Here is a 23,687-nt window from a genome sequence, read left to right on the forward strand (position 1 = left end):
GCCAGGTCACCCTCAGCACCTCCATCCTCTCCATGCACTCCTGCCCACAGCACCCCTCAGCTGGCCCCTGAAGGAATACAAAATTTTGCTCACTGGAATCTTCCTTCTGTTTACATATGTTCAAGAAATAGTCAGAAACTCTTGTTAACTCATCACTATCAAATCTCTACCTCACCAAGCAGGGAAATAGAAAACGGCCCATCCAGACAGACTTGCAAAATGAACCAAGCTGTTCCTATTTTCCAGCAGCAATGCTGTCAGGCACAAATTCTGTGTCTCAGACAGACAATGACTTGAAGCACTCAAGTAAATTACTCCCAACTATTTCTGCCATCAGTGACTGTAGGATGTACCTCTCATTTTCAGACACCGGAAAAACATTTATAATATGTTCTTTGAAGACCTCTGGTGGCAAGGACTGAGCACTGACCTTCCCTCTCTAATCTGAACACAAACATGAAATCCCCACTGGAGACGCTCATTCAGTGATTTTGAATGGTAATCCTGTGCACCTTCGAACAGTTTGCCCAATGGCTGACTGCAGTGTTGCTGTAGGACACAATTCCTGGAACTAATACACCACTGTCCTCATAATACCCAGCATCTTGAACAATTCTATAACTAAGCCAAGCCAATAATTACTTTAGCTTCTGTTATGCTGCATGGAGTTATCTATAAATTGCAACTACTGTAGACACGCTAGATGAAAGAAAAGAAATACAATTTATTCAAATTAAAAATCATTATTTCAGCTTCTTTCTTTTGCCTCCCTCCCTTCTCAGCTACAGAGCTAAGGCAGGAAAGGATGAATGCTTATGATATATTCCCACTTCTCCCTCACGTTAAGAAAAAAATTGGGTTGGGAGTAAAAGGAAAGATTCTCTCAGTTTGAAGCTGGATTTCACAAGAAAGGCTGAAATTAGCACGCTGTCTGTTTTTCAAAAAAGCAGAAATGCACTTTTTCATTAACAGATTTCCTACGAATATTAAATGGCAAAAGAGGTGCCTTCTCTTCTTCAGTAACACCAGTGAAAAGCACCATTGCACATGAAGGCAAGACCACCAGCTGGGCTGTTTTATTGTTTGAAGAACCTAAAACTCTGGCGACTCAGAGTCTCTGCAAGCCACAGCTCACAAACTCCCCTAAATGCTGAGCACTCCAGCCTCACAAACTACTTTTCTCTTTATTTAAAGTGCTCTAGAACTCCATCAAGCTCTAAGATTAAGCTATAGTGGTCTGATGAAATCCAGTTCTACTGATGTCTTAACACACATCTATACTTGAATATCAGGTCCAAAATGCTCATTACCATGAAAAAAAATCTCATTCCTCTTATCATAAATGAGAATTCATAATGACATAGCTAATTTGCAGTGATATCTTTATATCTTTTTAAATTATATGTATTTAGAAGGGATTTTCCAATTTCTTTTTTAGTACTGATTACATAACAAGTTAAAGCTACACCTTCCCAATTGTTCTTTGATTAAAGTACTGTGGGGACAGGAGCATATAGTTGTGAATGAAATGATCATCAAAGCCGTTCAAGTGGTCATTCATCCCTGATATAGCATTATGGATACCTCTGGGCTCTCCCAGTTGGTCCGTATTTCACTAGCCTTCATCAGGGGTGGGCAAAAGATATCAGGCTGGCAAAGGACTGTTGCTTTCACTGTCAAAAGGTGGCTATAAAGATCTGAGATATGCATTGTTTAGAAAATTGCTTTCACACTTCACAGATTAGCAGCAACAAAGAAAAGAATATCAACAGCCCATCCTTATCTCACGAATTGTATAAAAGTTCACAGCAAAACCAGAAAAGGCAGGGAACATATCTAGTTCAGTGGAAGGGTTACAATGAAATCAAAAACATTCAAGTGTCTAAACAAGAGACTCTTTGCAACATTTTCAACAAGATTCCACTGTTGCATTAGCCTGTGATTTGCAGTGTCCCCTTTACATACATGGAAATGTTGTATTCTTCTGCTTTGTTGTTTGACACTGTGTTTTGACTCTGTGTTTGACTTCTGTGTTTTGTTATTAGATTAATGACTATAGGTCTCAAACTATTTCAAAACTATATTTCTTCTGCCCATCTCACCCTCATTGTTCTTGAAAGAACTGGAGCCCTAAATGCATAACCTAAGGAAACATGAGCTAGACAAGCAACTGGTTCCAATCGCAGGTCATAATCTCCCTACCCCATCAACTTCATCTTGCTAAACCCTCCTAAATCCCCTAGCTTCTGCTCCTCTAATCATGAGGGTTAGAAGCTGCAAGGGCTGCTTTTCACTTCATTAAAATTTCCTTTTAATCTTTTATAATCTGTTAGCACAGTACATAAACACCCATCAGAAGCTTATTCCTTCAATTTCACAAAAGGGGATAATTTTACTATACATCCCATATTTGCGAAGTTAAGCTTCATTTCACACCACCATAAACCTTGGTCAAAAGGATGAATAGTTAAGCAGTTGAGCAAATGACATTTACAGCTACAGCTGGGTTTGTTATTCGTTGTGAAGCTTTTATTTGGTAAAATTAAACCTTGGTTTTGGTTATGAAACATCTGAAAGCTGATCCCAAATTATTTCAGTACATGGGGCACTTTTGGAAAGTACATTTTGGACTGTGTTGCTGCCTGTGTGTCCCCTTGCGTGACTGGCTGTCCAAATCAGACTAGATTAGTTTTCCTTCCTGATGGGGTGACTAAAATTTCTTTTAAAGATGAAAAACTGCTTACCCTAAGCATATATTGAATAGGCCATCTTCTGCTACAAATTTTCAAAATTTCAGTGAGCAAATGAGCAATTATCTAAATATTCAGTACCAATTATTAATAAAGTATATTTTCCCTAAAAAATACTGTTATCACCTTATAGCTCTAAATAACTTACATAACTTTACAGTCCTGTGGCAGAAATACCTTCAGATAAATCCTCTAGGAAACCAAAATATACCTACAACACAGGCTTACAACATAAACTAAGCAGTAAAAAATCTCAAACAATTAAATTCTTTCAAATTACATTCTCTGAGAAGTAACACTAGAGAGGTCTTACTCATGGGAGCAGTAATTTAGCATCACTTGCCCTCTCCTTCCCTTTGTAGAAGTACAGAATTACTTAGATTGGAAGGGACCATTGGAGGTGATCTAGTCCAACCTCCTACTCAAAGCAGGGCTGAAATCAAAGTTTTATTCTACTCTGTTCTGATTCTAACCTTTCCTTATAAGCACCTCATGACAGAATATGTTATTGTTCAAGACAAAACAACTGGCAAATTTCAACTTAATGTTGGCTATATCTGCTTTATTATTCTTTTCATTTGTCTTCTCTTCTTAGGCTGGGTTTTTGGTTTGTGGGTTTTGCGTTGGGGTTTTTTAGGGGTTTTTTTTTGGTGAACACAAAACATTGAGGTCTTGTGTTATTCAGAAGCCAGAAACAAACGTGAATAACACGAATATTAAAATAATACTTTATTCCCTGTACCACTGTAACCAGCAGCCATCTCTAGTCATAAATATAGGCTGGCTCCTAGTCTCCAGAGCAATCTCATTTGGAAATACACAAAATTGTGAATTGCATGAAGGTTCTGAAGCAATTCCTTGAAAACAGACTCCATAGAGCTGCCACTCACAAATTTGATGAGGCACTGTTTAGCAAGTGTTTTCTCATATACAGCTTTGATGATATGTAAAAAAAAAAGTGAGTGGGATTGATATATGGTTTGCTAGCTTTGAGTATGGTTAAGTATGTAATTATGTGGTTCTGCATTCTCCCCAGTATTTTATAGTATGCTGTTTATTTTGCCACTTCTTCCTAGTTTGTTTAATAATTCTCAGTACTGTTCTTTTTTTCAGCTTTACTATGCACCCCTACTCTTCCAGTACATACAAAAATCCCGTTGTCTTCATTGGCATTTCCGGACACAAAAGGCAGTATGTTTCCTCACTCACAGAATCTTTTTGGCTCACAGAAGTCAATAAATATTAGGCTTCATACTTTCATATATAGTAACACAGCAGCCAAGTATTACACTTGCTACTCTAGCAAAAGCTCCAATAGAGTAACTCCAGATTTATACCAGTGCAACTGAGACTACAATTTGCATTCTAATAACTGCAGCAGAAGCTTTTCAGAACAACTTTCCAGTGACAGTGAAGTAAGGAACATAAGGTTAAACTCCACCTGCAAACGAGCTCCTTGGTTCTCTTCACAGTACTCCAAATAAGCACTTTCCTATTCCACTTTACATTCAATTTTCCTTGCCCCAGAAGACAGTGAAATGAGTGGGTGTTTATTTGAAGGAAAAAATCACTCTTCTGACTCAGGGAAGGGCTTTGCTCCCAGTTGGTACTCAGCTGAACGTCATGCCATAAACACTTCTTCCATTCTAATCTTAACATGGTGTAAAGCACAACATCTGAATTTAAAAGGTCTCACCTTTTCTCCAGGCAACAAATAGTGAGGAACCTGTATCAGATTTCGATAACAGCAAGCAAGCTTTGAAGTTAACTCTAAGCGACACTGGGAAAAGTGGTAGTAAATCATTAAAATTTAGCAGTAAAATCTCCAAGGAAATATTGCCAGGCTCTTTTAAATCTTCCATCACTGACTTCAATATTGCGGCCCCCTAGACTTCAGCTCCAGCACGGTACTCCATTTGTTCACTCACTCTCCTCCTGTGACGACTTCTCCCTTCCTGCCAACGACATTATATACCATAACAACTGTTCTGTCCTCCATAGGAAACTATAACTGCAACATTAAAGGATTTTGAAACTGCATACCTCAAAATTGGTTTGAAATTAAATATATATTTCTGTAGATAGGAGTGAAGCACATTGATTGTAAAGTATTAAATATAGTTAAAAATTCCCTTGACTTTCCTTAATGAAATTCAGTAACTTCCTTCACAAACATGATAGAAAGCTTTCAGTATGCTATTGTGCTGCATTCCCACACCTCCAAATATTGCTGAAGACTGCCAAGGTAAAAAAAATGTCAAAGAACGAACACAGCTGGAGACATGAAGCTAAAACAAGGAAAAAAAAAAAAACCACCAAAACCCTTAGAAGTGCATCCAGCTATTCCTCCTAGTCACTGAGACCAAGACAAGAAAAGTTAATCAGATACTATTACCACTTTTTAAAAATAATTGTTACGTCTTCTGTATACAACAATGCTTGATGTTCTGAACAATACAGAGATTTCTGCATGAATGTCTGGAGGAAGTCACCTTGACTACCCAGTTCAGTCGCCTTTCAAACAGCAGTGACTGGGATACCCAGCTCAGAAGGATCCATAAAGCATCTATTCCCCATGCTACCATATTTCAAGCATCACAGAACACTTCTAACAAAGACCTATAGGAAAGAAAGAATCAAACTACAGTCACTGAAGGGAGACTGAAAGTATCACTACTATCTTTGAATAGGCAGTGGCACAAACTCATATCAAATCTCACTGGGACTGAATTGTTTTTTGGAGGGGTCGCTCCCTCCACTGACTACAAAAGAGGTGAAGGTTCTATATACTACAACTACGCTTTAGTCAAAATGCTTCCGTTAGGCAAGATAAGTCTCCATTCTCTATTAACTATTTCTTAAATCTGTTTTAGCAACCGTTTCTAGACACCTAACTTTGGAAGTACCTTAAAAGCACAAGAGGAGAAGCAAAACTCCCTGCAGGATTTCTGAGGCTAAGCTGTCAGCACTGACCCAACTTCTGGTGGGACTCACAGAGGAGGCTGCTGCCCTGTTATCATACCTGAGCTGAAATCCAGGATGCACAGTTCAGAGCCATCTGAAAGGCTCTGCCCAGAAGGGGTCTGGGAGAAGGGTGTGCAATCTTGGTGAGGAGACTGGAAAGAGCCAGGGAGGCTCCAGAAGGCTGCAAAGCTCTAGAAGAGTGAGGGGAGAAAAAATCCCTCTTTCTTCTCCACAGTCCTTCACCTGATTACTACAGGCTGCCCACCCATACCCTTCCCTCTACTCACAGCACCCAAATGCTCCGGCATTTGCCCCTGTCTCTGAACAAATACACACATCTGCTGGGAGACCTCTGTTTCAGTCAATCTTCTCCCTAATGTGTGTCAGTAAGATTTTGGATCCAAGTCTCTTAGTAAGAACATGCCTAGCCCAGAGGTGCCTCGTCTTGATTATTTATTGTCGATATCAATTAAATATATTAATACCTAACCAATGGAGGCACACAGTTTGCACTATTTTAATCCCTTTAGCTGTTATTTTTCAAAGTCATCAGTTTTAGATTATATAAATAATATATTCTCTCCTGTAAAGTCATTTCTGTTTACAGTTTCAAGATGCGCAATTCACTTCTACTCCACTTAGATCAGAGTTTGCTCTTAGGAGATAGACTTGACTTCTGTCTTCCCAATTGTTTCCTTACATTATTGGCTCAATGAGGTGTTTCAGTCCACCTTACCCTTTCCTATACATCTTTTAACACAGAAGGTAAAATGGCAACATCACACCTGACATTTAAACTTCAGTCCCAATTGCTTCCAGCCATCCATAGATTCAGGGTAATTCCATAGGCTGATCCAACAGCTTGCAACAACACTATAACTGATTTATTTAAGCCATAACTCCTAGTACACGTATGACGTTTTCAGGAAAACCCAGTAAATATGTCTCCAGAGAGAGCAAATGTCCAAACACACTGTCATTATGTTGACTTTGTTTAGCATCTCTTCAATGCCAGGCTGGCCATGTGCTAATTCAGCTCATGGTCTGCATAATACTATGCTGACAAGAGTGAAAAGCAGCATGCTTCTGAATTTATGTACTGTCCAGTCTGATCAAAGCTGAACGCTTTATTTAGTAGATTTGTATTGCAATGAAATCTCGTTGAACATTTTCAAAGGGCAGATTAGTGCCTCTAGAAGTACATTTTAAAAAATCATCAAAATAGCTAGGTACCTTAGAAACCTAAATTAATATTCCATTAAAACTATTAGGATTTAGGAAACTAACCTATTTAGATACTTAAAAAAAAAATCCTAATGGGAACCTACCTAATTGCAACATTAAGCATATAAGTATTTTTTTTAAATATCCAGTCTCAAATGATGTTCAACAAGAATAACATGTTATTAATAAGCAACATCAAATTACAGCTTATTACTTTCAAAAATATAAAATAATGTAATAGTGCAAATCCCTTGCATAAACACAGTCACAACCTTATTGTCCTACCAAAGGGTCTGACTCCCAACTTCACCTCAATTTTAACTTTATGCTTTTGAATAATTTTTCTAAGAAGCAGGCATTACTGTTCCCCCACTTTTTCACCACCTTTCTTCACTTTCCATATCAACTTGAGAAGCTTTTCATGGCAAGGTCTCTCTGTGTATTCACACAGCATTTCCCAAAGATTTATCAGGGCATATCTGTCCTACTAAAACAATTAAATATTTGACATGAGCTTCTTACGAGTAACTGGATTAGAATGGGTCATTATTCACATGGGTAAAACACTACATACCTTCAGAAAGAATGGTGTCCTACTCTAGCAGTTATCATTGGGAGGTTAGGAAATGTTTGAATTTTATATCTGTGCTTATATACAGAATGAAACACCCACATTCACATACAGACAACACAGACTGAGTCACCACTGCTTGCTGTTGGCTCCTGGAAGGGAAGAGACACTTGGGCATGTCAGAGGTCATATTTATGGAATTACTGTATTGATAGGAAGCTCAAAGGTAAACCTGCTTTAGGATAAACTTGGAGATACACCAAGTCAGTGTATAGCCTTAACTGCATTCTCAGTGTCAGTACTCTGCCAAGAAAGGGTCCTTCCTTCCACTGAATCCATTTGCAGCTGTGTAACAAGTAAAATTTGTCTATGCTGAATTAATACACAAAATGTATAGCCATATTAAAGACTGAAAGAGAGAATGTCCAGGCCCAATGTCCTCTATTTACACAAATCTCCACAGACGGTTTCTTCCTACACATTCATAGCATCTAATCCATATGAGCAGCAGCATGCTGACTGCCCATTTATTTTCACAGAATTGTAGAGTGGTTCAGATTGGAATGCACCTCTTGTCTAGTTGACCCACCCTGCTCAGTGCAGGGTCACCTACAGCAGGTTTCCCAGGGCTGACTGGTCTGGTTTTGAGTATCTCTGAGGATGGAAACTCCATATCCCTTCTCTGAGCAACCTGTTTCAGTGATCAATTGCCATTATAGTAAAAAAAAAGTAGAATTTTCTGGTTTTCAGTTCCTCGCCATTTCCTTTTGCCCTTTCACTGGAAACCGCTGAAATAAGAGCAGCCAAATCTTCTTCACTCTTTCCTTTCAAGTATATATACATATTGATAAGATGCCTCCTGAGCCTTCTCTTCTCCAGGCTAAACAATCCCAGAACTTGAGTTTTAAAATTCTAACTCCTGATCATCTTCAATTACCTGGAGAAATGTGCTGGTAATAAAACAAACAAAGAAAAAGCCTTTACAGGCTGAAATTTAAAACTGCTCTGGGATATCTGACTGACAAAAGCATGCACATTTGCAGTGCAGACACTCTTGTGTCAGAAGCTACACCTTCCAACAGTGAAAACAGTCCTATATCATGTCCCCTGAGAGCAGGGATAAAGTATAGTGAGTTGATTACAGGTTAAAGGAATATTGAAAGCAAAGAAGAGGAAAGAAATGGAAGACTTCTTTTAAAGAAGACACGTTATGAACAACTTTTCTTGCTATACAAGGAAAGAAATGAAATCAAGCATGACTTTGTAGGAATGAGAAAAGTAATACAGAGAAGATTCTGTAGCAGGTGATGTAGTTCAATAAATTGAACTTCAAACAGTTGTTTTGAAGAAGAAGAAATATGGAATGTTCACTTAAAGAATATTTCAGCAAAAGACAGAACCTTCAAATTATGCAGAAGCCAGGCACAATAAAAAAAAAAAAGAGAGGGTAGATTAAAAATTATTGGAGATAGTTACAGGTCAATACAACTGAGCAGACACCATAAAGCTGCCTGTCCTGTCTGGAAGAATTATTTATCTTTCCAGTAGCATAAGCTAGATAGCACTTAGTCCTGCGGAGACATAAAAAAGCATGTCAAGTCTCCTTCTACCTCTCTTCCTTCTTCAAGGATTTTTTGAAAAAGTTGTAAATAAACTCCTCATAGGGCATTTGTTACTGGGGGTGGTAAGTGGCCCACACAGATCATCTTCAAAGCTGAAGAAACAATTGTTAACCTCACATTTTCAAACTCCACCTTCCAACAACTCCAGCTTTATTGGGTTAGTTACCAGACCGAGTAGCATGGCAGACTTTAGACTGCCTTCCTTCATTCTGAATTAGATATGAATAATCCCTTTAATTCTATACTCCTGCTCCTTGAGGAGGAAGTAGTGAGGTTCACAACTTCATCCCTTTGCATCACAGCATGCATTAATAAATGTATTAGTGGAGTCCATACACTAACTCCTTGCAGCTTGTAATTCATCTTAGACCATATCTAGATATAGGACATCCATGTCTTCCAAAAACTCAGTTCTGAAAATTTATTTTACTGTGTATTTACCAGTTAATCTTTTCGTAATTTGTCAGTATACTAGAGAAGGGCTGCAGCACAATCACTGTAATCATTACTGGCCTCCATTTACTAACGTCCTCTAACAGTTTGTGGTAAAGGGTTTCCAGAATCAAAACAGGATAGGCTTCTTTAATGCGTTCTGGAACCCTACCTGTGGCTGACTAGCCACAGGATGATCAGCCCTGCCAGGAACTCCCCTGAAGAGCCACCTGACAAATGTCTTAAACCAAATCCACCTAGACATGGCACAGCAACTTCTCATTTCTGTCACGTTCTTGATATAACCTCAGCTGGTATTAGATCGTCAAATGCAGTGTTACCTGCACTTGCCATCCTCTCACACAGCAAAAGAGGGGCAGCAGTTACCTGTTTTCCTCTACCACTCTCAGACGCATTGTGGGATTCCACTATTCAGTGTTATCCAGGAATACCAAAGTAAGTTTCAGTAATGGAATCACAGGAACATTCCTCCCATAGCAACTACCTGCCCTTTCTTTGTCATGGATCTATTGTCTTTTAACATGACTGGCTTACTTGCTTTTGGTGAGAATGACACCCTGTTGGAATACAGAATGTGAAAAAAAAAATCAACAAAACCAAACCCTGTTTCAACTACGGACGGGTCTCACACCTGTTCCCTGGTTCCAGGCACAGAGGACTTTGTTTTAGCTATTATGTACATTTCTAATTCATGGGTTTTTAGGATCCTTAACTCATATATCTCAAAGGTCTGGTCTTAGTGGGATTCTCGTATACAACTACTAAAATATAATGCATGTCAAGCCCTATACTGTTTGTAACCAGTCTGGTTTTGATGTTACCCTAAGTTTGTCATGGCTAACTTACTTCATGGTCTTTATTGTCAGCTTGTTGATGTTCCATTTGCTTTGACACTTCTACCCACTTGATAAGCTTTTTCCTCCATGAAAAAGCAGTTCTTGTGCAATACCTTCTGCAAGCTTTCTTAGGGCTGTTCATGAGACTCAGTTTTGATCCACAGGACATTATTCTTTCATACCAGACCAGACTTCATGCTAACTCGATGTAAACTTCACAGGTCTCCTCCTCTGATGCACTTTTGTGATACTAATGGTTGTGGATGGTTCTTTTTAGCATAGGATGCACTGGAAAGCCACTTCCATTGCTTCCATCAGATATATACTGCCAGTATGTGTGGTCTCTACAGAGCTGGTAGGCCAAGTTGTCAATAGACTCTCTCACCTACCGTCACCTTCAAGAGTTGCTCTGGCCTCAGGAAAAAAACCCTCAGTGGATTTCCAGAACAAGGAAACCTTTATCTGCTTCTGAGATAAAAGGAGCAGGTTTTTCCTCCAATGAGAGAAAACTTGAGTACAGAAGAGATCAGGAGACACTTCCGCATGACCAAGCAGACACTGTAAATGTTGAAGCCATTGCTCCTGCCTGAAACAGAACTATCTACCCCAACAACTTGGTGCAACGTGACCTATATAGATATAAGAAAGCTTCAGAATCTTCCCATCTGCTTCTGTCCACTTTAATTTTGGGAAGGGATGCTTAGGTGCTCCATTCCAAGTCACCACTTGCAGTCTCTTAATCTGAAGCAACAGTACACGTAGAATTTCATAGATCAGGGATGCACTTGAAGGTGATACAAGTTTTAAGTAAAATAGTTCAGTACTAGAGAAAATACTTGCCCCATTATATAAAAACAAATCTTGTTTTTAGATTCTGCCTTATGTTCCCTTGTGTTATGCTCCAACAGGCCTAAGTAGAATTTAATAAAGGGAAAACGATCCAAACCTGGAGATTTCCATCTTGTGTTCTTTGAATCGCCTGCCTTTGTTTCTTTTACACAGCAAACTCAACGAAATAGAATGCTGAAGAACAACGCCCCCATGAGACTTAAAGGAGTAGAATCATGGGAGGTTTCTGCTGAGCAAAACTCACTAGGAATGCTCTACAGCATTCTGTTTTCTACTTTTAAACATTTGGTAGCTGTACAAGAAAAAAAGACCTTTCTTTTGACTTTATCATTGTAAGGCAGCATGAAAGACCCTGAACAGGTGAGTACAAGATGAAAGATTGCTGTAGAAAACTGCATACATTATGATGTCTAACTTTGCCAGTTAGTGATAAAAAAGCAAACCAAAGCCCATTAGACTTTTCTTCAGTAGAAGGTAAAACAGTGCCACCCACTGCTTTTCCAGAGTATCCCCTTGCCTTTTGAGACAGCCGCAGAAAGCTGAAGTTGGTATTTTGCAATTACAATATAGCCAGCTCTCACTAAACCTTCCCTTCCTTCTTCACTCCAACACTGGGTTTCTCCACCAGGTTACACATCTACAGTAATACTTCAGTCACTACTATGCTGCACAAAGGAAAACAGTTCTTTGACCTTGCTCTAATATGCTGAAACCTCAGGAGAGGCAAAGGCTGAATCACACAAAATATGGGTGGTTTTTTTACCCTGGGAGCAGGAGTTTCTTTGACTTTACATGCCAGCTTTCCACAGCCACTACTAGTATGCAACTGACACTTTCAAGCTGAAGGTAATACTATATTGCATCAACTGTACAGATTGCCTGCAGGGTCTTTTTTTAATATACTTTCACTCATTTTGCATCATACCTTTATCACACCAGAAAACAAGTATCAATCACTCACTTTTAAGCTAGGTCACAGGTCATTCTCTATAATCAATGAGCAGTTTTATCTTCTGTTCCTACATGGAACATTCATTTAAACCAAGGATCAGCAGTTATCAGAGCTAGTAATACTCCAGCATTGTTAAGACAGTGCTTATAGACTTTTTACTTCTGTTAAAAAGAAACCAGTACTCATCCACATCTTACTTAACTAGATTATCCTCTGCTGGTGGAGAAAGTGGCAACTATAGTTCTTCCACCATTATCAAAGTACCAGTCAAATAAGACTCTACAACTATCTCATCTTTCATTAGCAAAATGCTCTGTAAACCAGTTTACAAGAGGAAGCAGGATCCCCAATTGCTCAGGCTGAAGAATGTGCAGATGAGTATTTCAACAAGTCATGTATGATTCAGTATTGTAACAACAAACTACTTGACTGTTATCAAGAACACTGGGTAATTCTAAAAATGTCGGACGCAGTGTACACAAGTACATTAAATTCTAGGCATGCTTAATTACCTCAAAACCAGATATACTTAGTTGATAAGTAACTGTTCCTAAACAGTCCTTAAATCTAGGATCCCTGATTATTAAGATGCAAGTCATGGTTTCAGCTAGGTCCAGTCTACTAAAAACAGCCTTCAGACATCCAAATGCCAGCAATAAAAACATAAGATGTTTACAGCTGACACCAAGCTCCCAAGCTAAAGGGAAAACCGTTGACCCCAAACGCATTTGAGAGTTCTCTGTCATTCCTGAGGTAACAACTTACAACCGTATATGCACGTTAATAATAGAATCTTTGGAGGCAAGTTTCGTTATGTTTATACTACTGCTCAATAAATGTCTAGAATATTCCCTTGCTAATTACCAAGTAACTGAAATGCCAACCATTCACATTTAAGAAACGCTTTTTATTGTGAGCTCACTTTCTCTTTAGAATAAGTAAGCATTTAACACAAGTAATTACTTTCTAGGCACAAAGTTAGAAATTTTTTACTGATCCTTAAGATCAAGACAGTAGTTACCCAGCAACATAATCAGATGGCATCATGGTTTAACCCCAGTGGGCAACCAAGCCCTACATAGCCACTCACTCCCCCCCGGTTGGGATGGGTGAGCGAACCAGAGAAGTACAAGTGAGAAAACTCATGTGTTATGGTCAGTTTAGTAAGCAAAAAGCTGCACACACACATAAAGCAAAAAAAATGAATTCCTTCACTCCTTCCCACGGGCAGGCAGGTGTTCAGCCATCTCCAGGAGAGCAGGGATCCATCATGCGTAACAGTTACTTGAAAAGACAAATGCCATCACTCCAAATGACCCTCCCCCTCCTTCTTCTTCCCCCAGCTTTATACGCTGAGCATGATGTGATATGGTATGGGATATCGCTTTGGTCAGTTGGGGTCAGCTGTCCTGGCTGTGTCCCCTCCCAGCTCCTTGTGCACCCCCAGCTACTCACTGGTGGGGTGGGGTGAGGAGCAAGAAAGGCCTTGACTCTGTGTAAGCCCTGCTCAGCAGTAACTAAAACATCCCTGTACTATCAACACTGTTTCCAGCAAACGCAAAACATTGCCCCATACCAGCTACTATGAAGAAAATTAACTCTACCGCAGCCAAAACCAGCACAGAATGTTATATGAATTCATACTTTTCTGTGGTAGTTCAACATAGAGCTACAGGTCTGCTAAAAGAAAGTATTCACGTGACTTTGAATTAGTGCAATATGCTTCTAACAGAAAATACACAAAAGACTACATTAATGTGTTCTACACATTTATTTTTCAGTGTACAGCATCATACATTTAAAACAAAGAAATAAGGCGCAAATACCACAAATTATGTATATAGCGTTTGCTAGACCAATACTTTATTAAGAGCAAGGCATATTCTAGCCCACATTTCATGGAGTTACAATGAAGTTCAGGCACATGAACAGGAATAGTTTACTATTTAATGATTTACAACTCTTTTGGTCTGTTTAACAGAAAACGAACCAACTGCATCAGAACTTCATCATTAAAGCCCTTCACACTACCATTTTCCACAACATCATACAATGGCTTACTGTCTGTACCCCAACAGATATTCTTCCGAGGGTTATTTTTAATAGTTTCTACAGTTAATGCTAAAGTATTTAGCTGGTAACAAAAGAAAGCAAAGTATTTTCCATCAGTCACTACTGCCTGTGATACAAAAGGACGGGTCACATCTGCTTCACTCCAGAACCCTGCAAAATGAAAAAGCAGCATTGGTTATACAGGACTCAAAATTCCTATCAGCACACACATCTAAACCCCGATCCTGAAGTACAGAAAAAAATACTGGGAATTGCAGCAGCCATTAAGTAGGGAAAAACATCCTGTCTGCTTTAGCCACACAAGCATTCTTCATACAGACTAACTAAAACGCAACCACCAATTAAGGGTATTTCCAAACTCAGGAACAGTGGCATACCTGCATTTTTGTTCCCTATCACTGACTGATAAAAACTCCACACCGATCATCAGCCAAGTGACTTTCCAAAAGTACATAAATTATTAATGCATCCAAGTCACTCATCCTGCAAGTGATCTGACAGGAAAAATCTTTCAACTATTCCATGCTTCTCACAAGGCAGTGAACATTTGTTTCATGCTAGAAGCACGTGTGTGTACACAGGAGTATAACTGACTACAGTAACCAGCCAGACAACACCAAGAACACTATGTCAGTAAGTATTAACCCTTCAAACAATGCTGGCTGTGCACTGACAGTCTTTAAAAAATATTTTCTATACATATTTATGCATGTGTGCTAGCACAACAGTAGTATTCTTAAAAGAGTTGGTATCATGTTCAAACAAACATCACCAGAAACTGTTACAGAAAAAAGAAAAAATTTCATAGATTTGAATCATGTTGTCCTTATGTCTTACAACTGTAACCAGCTTTGGAGCCAAGACTTACTTGGCTTCAATGTTTTATGTCCACAAAAGAGACCAAGCTTTCTAATGTACCATTATCAGCACTTATCTTGTAGCAACAGTAGATAGCAGTTATATTTACATGAATAAGCAAAAGACTGATCTGGTATATCCACCCAGGTCTTCTGGCATTTTCAGACAAACATAGGCAAAAAAGAATCCTCAAGTAAGGCTGCTGACCTTCTTTTACTGACTGTAGTTACACAGAACTGACATTTTTGAAAAAGGGGCTAACCAACACAGTTGTTTCAGGCGAAGAAAACAAAACAAAAAAACAATTGAATAAGCCCCACACAAACAGCTCGATATCTACCACCTTTCCCCGTAACAAATGCAGAGTGAGCAAGTGAATGCAGGGTTGAGGCTTTTGCACAGGCTTAGTGTTGTTATATTTGAAAAAAAACTTTTCTGTGTAATTAAATCTCCTTGAGACTAAGTACTCAAAGTCTTAACTAACTCCCCTGTATGAGGTCTGTGCATTCATTGTTTCAATTAAATTTCCTAAGACATACTTAAAGGGTGGCCTTCAGAAGAAAAAGCATGAGAAAAAGGTGGTGGGGAGAAAAGTTTAGAGAAATTTATCATAGGCATTCATCACCAGGAAGAATTTATCAAGTTGACCGTCTCACCTTGATACATTGCTTGTGCTGCTGTCCAGGCAAAGAGACTTGCAATACCATTAGCTCGATAAAGAACTTCAATCTGATCCTCAAGATTTGCTCTTATAAACCTTGTCCGTTTTAGTTTATCAGGAATAAGATGAAACTGGGTGTGTCCATAACAACATGGATCTGCTACCTTTGATCCTGTGTCCACCCCAAAAGAAAAAAAATTAAGAGTCAGTTAGGGAGTGCTCTTTATTATACAAACAAACATGTCTTTTACTATCAGACTCCAAACAAGAGATTAGAACCTCTACTGTAGATGCTCCATTCCTGAGTGGAACTGGAAGGCTTGCCCAGCTCCAAAAGGCAGGAGATCATGTACTAAAAATGTCTCTGAGGTGTAGCAAAATTCAAAGCCAGTTTTCTGCCAATTTTCTCTTCAACACAACTTCTTCAAGCAAATCTGGACACAGAATACCATTGCACAGGAGGATGCTACTCCCCAGTGCCTAACTGACATGGAGTCTAAACTGAGATTTATATACTCTGTATATTTATATAGTTCAGTTAAATATTAAAATACATAATTTTTTTTCTGTTAATGGGAGAATAAAGTTTGGAGGAGTGGTATTTGTTTTAGGTTGTTTTTTTATTGTTCTGGGTTTGTTTCTCTTTTTACACACAAAAAAAGTAGTTAACGTTTCATGACTAGAAACTCTTACCTATAAATACCTTGTTTTCATATTGCTTTTTGAACAACGGCAGCTTGGATGGTTTGTGGTCAATAACAGGAACATCTCCAAGATCTGACTCCAGGGGTACAATCTTCAAGGAAGTAGAAGAAAGAAAAGTCACATTTCTGACATCAGGCCTCACATAATATGCCACTTTCTGGTCCAAACAGCAGAAGATGCAAGACTTACTTGCATACAGCATATATATAACTTTAACTGAAATTGACCTTTTGCAACAGAACTTCTTGTCTTGTGATGAGTGCTAGTACATGCAATCTTATATTGATGTTTGAATTTTCTGCAATATACAAAAAACACTGCGTGAAATGGTGCTAACAAAGCTGCCAGCTGGTACCATCTTCAAAACCAGAATCCACTTCCGTGGAAGATGAGCAAAAAAATTTCTAGAAGCAGTCAATACATTAGCTTGAACCAGGAAAGTTTACAGGTATTCAGTGTTTTGAACATTTTTAATCACCTAGGCAGTTCTTCCAAAATGCCAAGGTTTGTAACACCTGACAGTATAAACCTAAGTAAACTGTTAAATTAAGTTAGCAAGTAATGTTCAGCATTTACAGAAAGTGGAGCACGGTTTTCTGTTTGTGGTGGAAACTCAGCAACAGACATTCACAAGCTACACAATTACCACTGTATACATCTACAAGAAAAAGATTAGAATATTGAGTCAGCTTCCAGAAAACTGAGCACTTAAGAAAAAAAACCTAACAAAAGTACTAAACAGGTAACAGAGCTCACATTCAGATTACACGTTCTCTCTTACTCCATTCTTCTCTATTTCTCTCGTCTTATTCTCCTCCACTGAGAAATGTTCCACACATTTCCTACTCTTCCTCCACTTTACAAGCATAAAAGTTAAAAACTCCAATTAAGTCTAACAACAAGCACTTTATCTAAATCACGAAGATGACCAACATGAAGTTCAGAAGACTGTCTCAATATCTACAAAGCACTTACAACAAGGTAGTAAGGCCATAAAGTCTTGCAAATTGCAAAAATGTGCTACATGCCTGATTAATGATCTCCTGCACATACTACCTATCGTATGTTTTCAGTGGCAAACAGAAACATAAGTGAAAATGCCCTTGATTAACCTGCTGTTGAAAATATCCACACCTCTGGAAGCTGCTTTGGTACACGGATCTGGAGGTGCGGGTTATCATCTATCTGAAATCGCACAGGATCAACTCTACCCTTTCGGTGTCCATGAACAACAACTTCCTCACCATGATGCCAGTAGTAGTTAACCTCAGGTTTTAGATCTGAAACAGAACAGAGGGATAGAGAAAAATAGAGATTGCTCCTCTGCATTTAAAACCCTCCCAATCCTTGCTCTGTAGCTGCAGTAAAACTGAGAAATCAAAGCCTACTCACACCATGCAGAGACGACATGAATTACTAGTGACGGTACGAACAAATGAGCTACACCAGCGACACTCCGGCCGGGTTCACGGACCGGCCCCACCGCCCCAGGCCTCCCGCCTCCCCCTCCCGCCCAGCCCCGCTTCACACCAAGGGAGGAGGCAGCCAGCAGCGGGTTGCGACCGCACAGGAAAGCGGCGAGGGAGGAGACGAGCTGCGTGAGGAACGGGCCAGGCGTGTGATCCTGATCGCGGTAGAGGAAGGGCCGCTTCTTGTGCTGGTAGAAGCTCTCTTGCAGCAGGGCGTCGCAGGCGAGAGAGCGCAGCTCGCCCATATCTAGGTAGGGCCCCGCTCCCGCCGCGCCCTCCGGGGCTGTCGCAGCCCCTGGTGCCGTCGGTCCTGGCTCTGGGGCTCGGGCGGGCCAGGGAGCCGCGCCCACCGCTCCCTCCGGCGCCGCCGCTCCCGCGCCTTTCGCGGCTGCCCACGCCGCTTTCGTGGGCAGCCCCGGCACGAAGACAGTCTTGGTGAAACTCCTGTACCACCGGTCGGCGTTGAGGGCGAACGTCTGCGGGTACACCATGTACTTGGGCCGCTGCCGTAGCCCGTAGAGCCGCAGCTTCTCCTCGACGGAGGCCGCCGCGTGCACCCGCTGTTTGAAGTGCTCCAGGCGCCGCCGCTTGGCCGCTTTGCTCTTCGCCGTGGCAGAGGCCACGACGGGCGGGTAGAGCGAGTCGGCGGACGGCGGGATTACGACGGGCTCCGCCTGCGAGAACCAGCGCCGGCCACTCCACAGCAAGCGCAGCCGCCGCCCGCGGCAAGCCGCCATTTCGTGGAGCCGCCGGACAGTGAAGGGCAGCCGTTCGCAACGCGAAAAACTCATTGGCCGCTTGGAACCACGTGAACGAGCAAACCATCCAATCGGCAAGCTCCTCCGAGAGAGAGAGCTGCCGGGAAAGAAAGGGGCGGGGCCTTTTGGGCGTCGCATCGGTGGTTGACCCCGATCTGCCCCCCGCCAGCCCGCGTGCGCAGCTTCTGCGTACGCGCCGCAGGTGTCACGCGGCATCTCCGGACGGAAACTACAGCTCCCAGGATGCACAGCGGGCAGCGGACCGGAAGTTCCGGCCCGGGCGCTGCTCGCTCTCACCGCCGGCTGCTGCCGCTCCCGCCGTAGCCGTTCCGGGGAGGGCTTTTCCCGACTGCCGCCCCCTTCTCCGCAGTGCAGACCCCCACTCCAGAGGGCGGACCGCGTCTCAGACAGGATGGTGGTGTTGCGCAAACAAGGAGCCTGTACCTGCTTTCATTCGAGAGGGCAGCGGGTTTGCACCAATTTCCTACGTGCTCGTCCTCACGAGACGATTACCCACCCCCGCTCCCACCCCCGCTGGTTTGGAGGGCCGACCACTCAATCTAACTGACAGGGATAAATTATCTTTAAAATAATAATTTAAAAAAGCCTTTTCTGTACAGAGCTCCTACTAAGGACAAAGGATTTTGTACAAACCAAGAACTGTAGCAGAAATACGAGATAATCTTTTGAGGAAGGCCGGCAGCTGGAGACGCGTGGCTGGGCGCGGGGCACAGGCAGCGCCGGCCGGCCCGATGGCCTCTGCGTCCGCTGGTGTCGACCGGGGCTGGGCCGCTCTGCGCCGCCGTGGGAAGGGCTCGGTTTTACAGGAGAGTGGGGACCCAGAGCGTCAAGTGTACATTGGAAAAAAAGCTTGTCAGCAGCTGCAAAACCTGTGAAGCTGGCTTTAATAAAGCAATTCAGCTCTGCTAAAATATAATGTTATTCCATTTGCTTATGAAACTGGAATAAGCTAAAACTGGCATACTGACACTACAAGAAGTGTTGTTTATTATTCTGACAAATTTGCTTTTATTTTTTTTTTTTCAACTTACAGTGTTCTCAGAAGACGTTTTTCTTTTCTGTATTTCGATGACAGTTCTGTATTGTCTGAACTGTCTAAAACATTCAGACTAACCAGGGGTGGGAGAGAGGAAGTTATGAGTGGAATTGGAAAAGGAGACACATTGCGTACACCACAGATAATAACAATATAATATAATATTGCCATTGCTATGAAATAGCAATGGTGTTTGGAAGAATTTTTGGAATACATGGCAGACATTGAAACCCAGTGTTTGGACTGAAATTTTTGAAGAATATGAAGCATTTTTAATGCATAGGTAAACAAATGCTGTCCTTTGATTAAGACTCACAAGGTATTTTATAAAAGATAGATTTAAACGTTAAGTTGTAACTCAGTTAAGTATCGGGCATTTAAACTTGGGATGTTTATTTTTGAATCCAGCCACTGTTTTCACCAGAAGGGTGACGAGAAAAGACCTTAGATCAGATGACTGACTGTTTAGGGAGCAATCTCTGTCCTTTTCTTCGTTCCATATGCTGCAGTCTCCAAGTGCATCTGGAAGCCTGTTTTTCCCTTGATTGATAAAGGACACTGTCCAAATGTGGCCAAGGTGAAGCTATTGAATCTTTTCCTTGTGATCCCAGCCAGCCATGTCATAAACTTAAGGAAAATCACCGTTACTGTTCTTCGGTGTTTTGCTGTTGCATCTCCTGATTCAAAACTTGTCTTCTTTGGTGGTTAGAAATATTCTCTCATTTCATGCTTAAAAGTATTCATGATCAATTTATGCCTTCTTGTCGTTGTGCCAGAATTGTCCTTTAGTTTAATTAGCTTTTTTTCCTCTCCAGTGTTTGCCTTCTGAAATATTGATGGAGACCAGTCGTATCACCTCTCGGTCCTCACTGACAGAGACTGAACAGCCTCATCTCACACACACAAGTCTCTGTTTCCCTGATCATCTTAACAGCCCGTTCTTGCATTTCCTCCAGCTTTGCATTTGTCTCAGGGATATGTGACCAGACTGTACCTATTATTTCATACAAGGGACTGTATTACCTACACCAGGATTACTAACAATTTACCACTGTTAAAAACCTCTTTCATCATGTTGTCAAAACAGTACTGCCTGCCTTGCAGCTATACAACACTGTGAACAACTTTTGCACAGGATATTTTAAACCTATGCAAGAAGTTCAATACAGAAACTGAATATAAGTGATGAAGTAAGTGAATGTTCAAAGGGCCGTTTTTATTTTCCCTACTTTATTCAGGGGCTTCAAATGTTTCCTGCACCCGGATACTGACTATAACCTTAGACGAGAGATGTCAGGAAGCAGTGCTATGCTTTAGCCTACACTTAAAACACCTGAACTATCTACTGATGTTCTGGTCACAGGTCAATTTTATTTGCTTGGCATACATTGTAGTATCATTCATCTTGACATAGAAGCTGCAAGGGCTTCGATAAAAGGGCCCAATAGGCAGTCTGGTTAAAGATACTGGAATGCTTTGCTGACGGCTCCAACATAAACTTGTAATAAAAACCATAGATCTCTTGGTTTGAAAAAGCAAACCAACAGTTTAGAAAGGATCTGTTTTCCTTCTTTATTGAGATAATCCATCTGCAATAGCCAAAGTATCCTAAATTTATAAACCCAGAGCAACCTTTGTGTTGGTTAAACAAATGCTTAAAAAGAGCCTGGACTAGAAAACGCACACCCTGCCTAAAATTTTTAATACAAATGCTAAAGTGAATGCCATAGCCTCAAGATAAATCTCTGAAATTGAAACTAGAAAAAACCCTGCAGTTTGCAGCTCACTTCCAATGTGAAGGTCATTGGGGGCTAGTTAGAAGGTGAAAAATAGTTCAGAAACTAGTGCAGTTCACCTTATTGAACCTACTTTATAGGGAGGGATGACATAAAAAATATTCTGTTTCTGAAACAGAAATGAAACAAAGAACGTTAAATGTACTCAGAGTTGAGATTGCATAGACATTAATCACTGGGCAGGCTCAGTATCTCCTATATACAAGTTTAGAAGCTGCTTAAGTGCACACACTTCTTCAGTAACCTTCATTAGAAGTGCAGGCACAGACCAAATGGGATCACAGGGATCACATAATGGGGGTATATCTTATCCAAGGCCCAGCAGAAGGTGTGGGGTGTGAGTATGCTTCACCTGGCCATGGCAGGGTTGCTCTGTGTCCCCTGGGAGATTTGCAGCCACTGAGAAAAGGTTCAGCCCTTGCAACCGCTAAGCCATTTATTGCATGTCTGTGCTGTGGTGTTGGCACCATGTACCTTCTCAGAGAGCTGAAGCTTATTTTAGGAATTAGAGAACCTGAAAAGGGAACCATAAACTAGACATGGGTTTTGTTGTAGGCCGAGTAACAAGAGATACTGTAGTTTGATTCTTGAGCAGTAAGAGCAGACCCGTGGCACACCTGAGGACATGCTGAGGGTTGACGATGTCCGAGTCCAGTTGTCTTAGCAAGGTAGTCCAAAGATACACCAGAAAACTTGTTAAAAGTCAGTTCTGAAAAGTTCATAGTGAAAAGAGTCTCTAGGCCTGTGAAAAACAAAGTTACTAATCACTATCAGGTATTCCTCAAGACCTTGGAGGAAGACTGAAGCTGTATTGTACTAAACATCACATCCCATACCTGCATAATAAATAAAGTAGTTCTTGGTTTTGTAACGTACTTCTCAGTATGTTAGGTTGTAGAGGAGACATACACTACTCTAAGGTTACTGGTACAAGGCAGACAACATGCCTTTCAAATTATCCTTCTAACTAATTCATAATTATTTTAAAATTTCTGCAGAAAGCTGCACAATAAGCCAATGTCTCTCTTAATCTGGGGGCAGATTTTGGGCAAGTTGTATCCCTTCTTGGTGCTCATCGTGTAGGATGAGATCCAGATTTCAACCGAATAGGAATATCTCCAGGTTTAACCAGTGAAGGTTTAATTCTCTGGCATATGTTTTGTTTGTGACTCAGGGCTAGATCCATATAAGAACTTTAGTGGGGACTCTGCCTCACCCTTTCATGACTACCTGAAGCTCTGACTAGTACTGGAACCCACTTTTTTATTGCCGAAGTTAGTAGGCTAACCCAGGGTATTTCAGAACTGGAAAGAATAGATCTCTCCAGAAGATCTTTTCACCCTCTTACTGGCCCAGCTCTGTTTAGAAGACATTTTAAAAGTTTAGAAGTTCATTATTTTTCAGAGCAAGCGTGATATTGGATATTCATTGGACAAAAAGAGAGTGTCATATTCATGGTTACAGTGTCTTTCTCTGACTGACTTAATGGCTAAAGGGAGGGTGTCAACTTCTTCCTGCCTGCTTCAGATGACATTTCTATGTTTACGGATTTCTTTTTATGTAGTCTACAGCACTTGGCAGCTTATGTAGCATCAGTGGAACTGTATGCTCCATGTAAAATTCCACATACTGCAATAGACGCAATCTTAACTGTTGAAAAGATGTTCATTATTTTATGATTTATGCCTTTAGCTTATTTTAAAACAGATTATATTTTGCAACAACAGCTGCCAGATGATAATTTAGAGCAACTCATAGCAGATACATGCAGTAGGGAAAAGCCCTTAATGCCTTTACTAATTGAAATCTGTGGACAAAAACATGCTGCTTATAAGATTTCCAAATATCTTTGTAGGAATATAGAATGCATATGACAGGCTGGATGTCCATGACACATCCTTCAAAATTAAAGTACTTCCAGAACTACATATCACTCCAAAGAACACCAATTAGAATTAAGCTTGTATTATATTTCAACTGCTATTTTAACGTAGTTTCTGAGACAAAAGGTTTGGTTTGTATGTGCAGAAAATCCAGGAGTGTGAGCTAATTTTAACTCCTACCCTTTGGATAACGTAGTGCTAAATGA

General features: G+C 40.7%; 1 protein-coding gene across 1 annotated transcript; it reads right to left on the reverse strand.

Annotated features, from left to right (window-relative positions):
- Positions 1–13,977: 13,977 nt before the first annotated feature.
- Positions 13,978–18,762, reverse strand: MRPS30 (mitochondrial ribosomal protein S30). The gene is made up of 5 exons (XM_075078622.1): positions 18,049–18,762; positions 17,653–17,798; positions 16,507–16,609; positions 15,809–15,985; positions 13,978–14,444 (listed from the first exon to the last, which is right to left on the reverse strand). Exons 1-5 carry the CDS (start codon positions 18,722–18,724, stop codon positions 14,176–14,178), a joined length of 1,371 nt encoding a protein of 456 aa, XP_074934723.1. The 5' UTR covers positions 18,725–18,762; the 3' UTR covers positions 13,978–14,175.
- Positions 18,763–23,687: the final 4,925 nt, after the last annotated feature.

The sequence above is a fragment of the Phalacrocorax aristotelis genome, chromosome Z, assembly GCF_949628215.1.
Source record: "Phalacrocorax aristotelis chromosome Z, bGulAri2.1, whole genome shotgun sequence".
Lineage (NCBI taxonomy): Eukaryota > Metazoa > Chordata > Aves > Suliformes > Phalacrocoracidae > Phalacrocorax > Phalacrocorax aristotelis.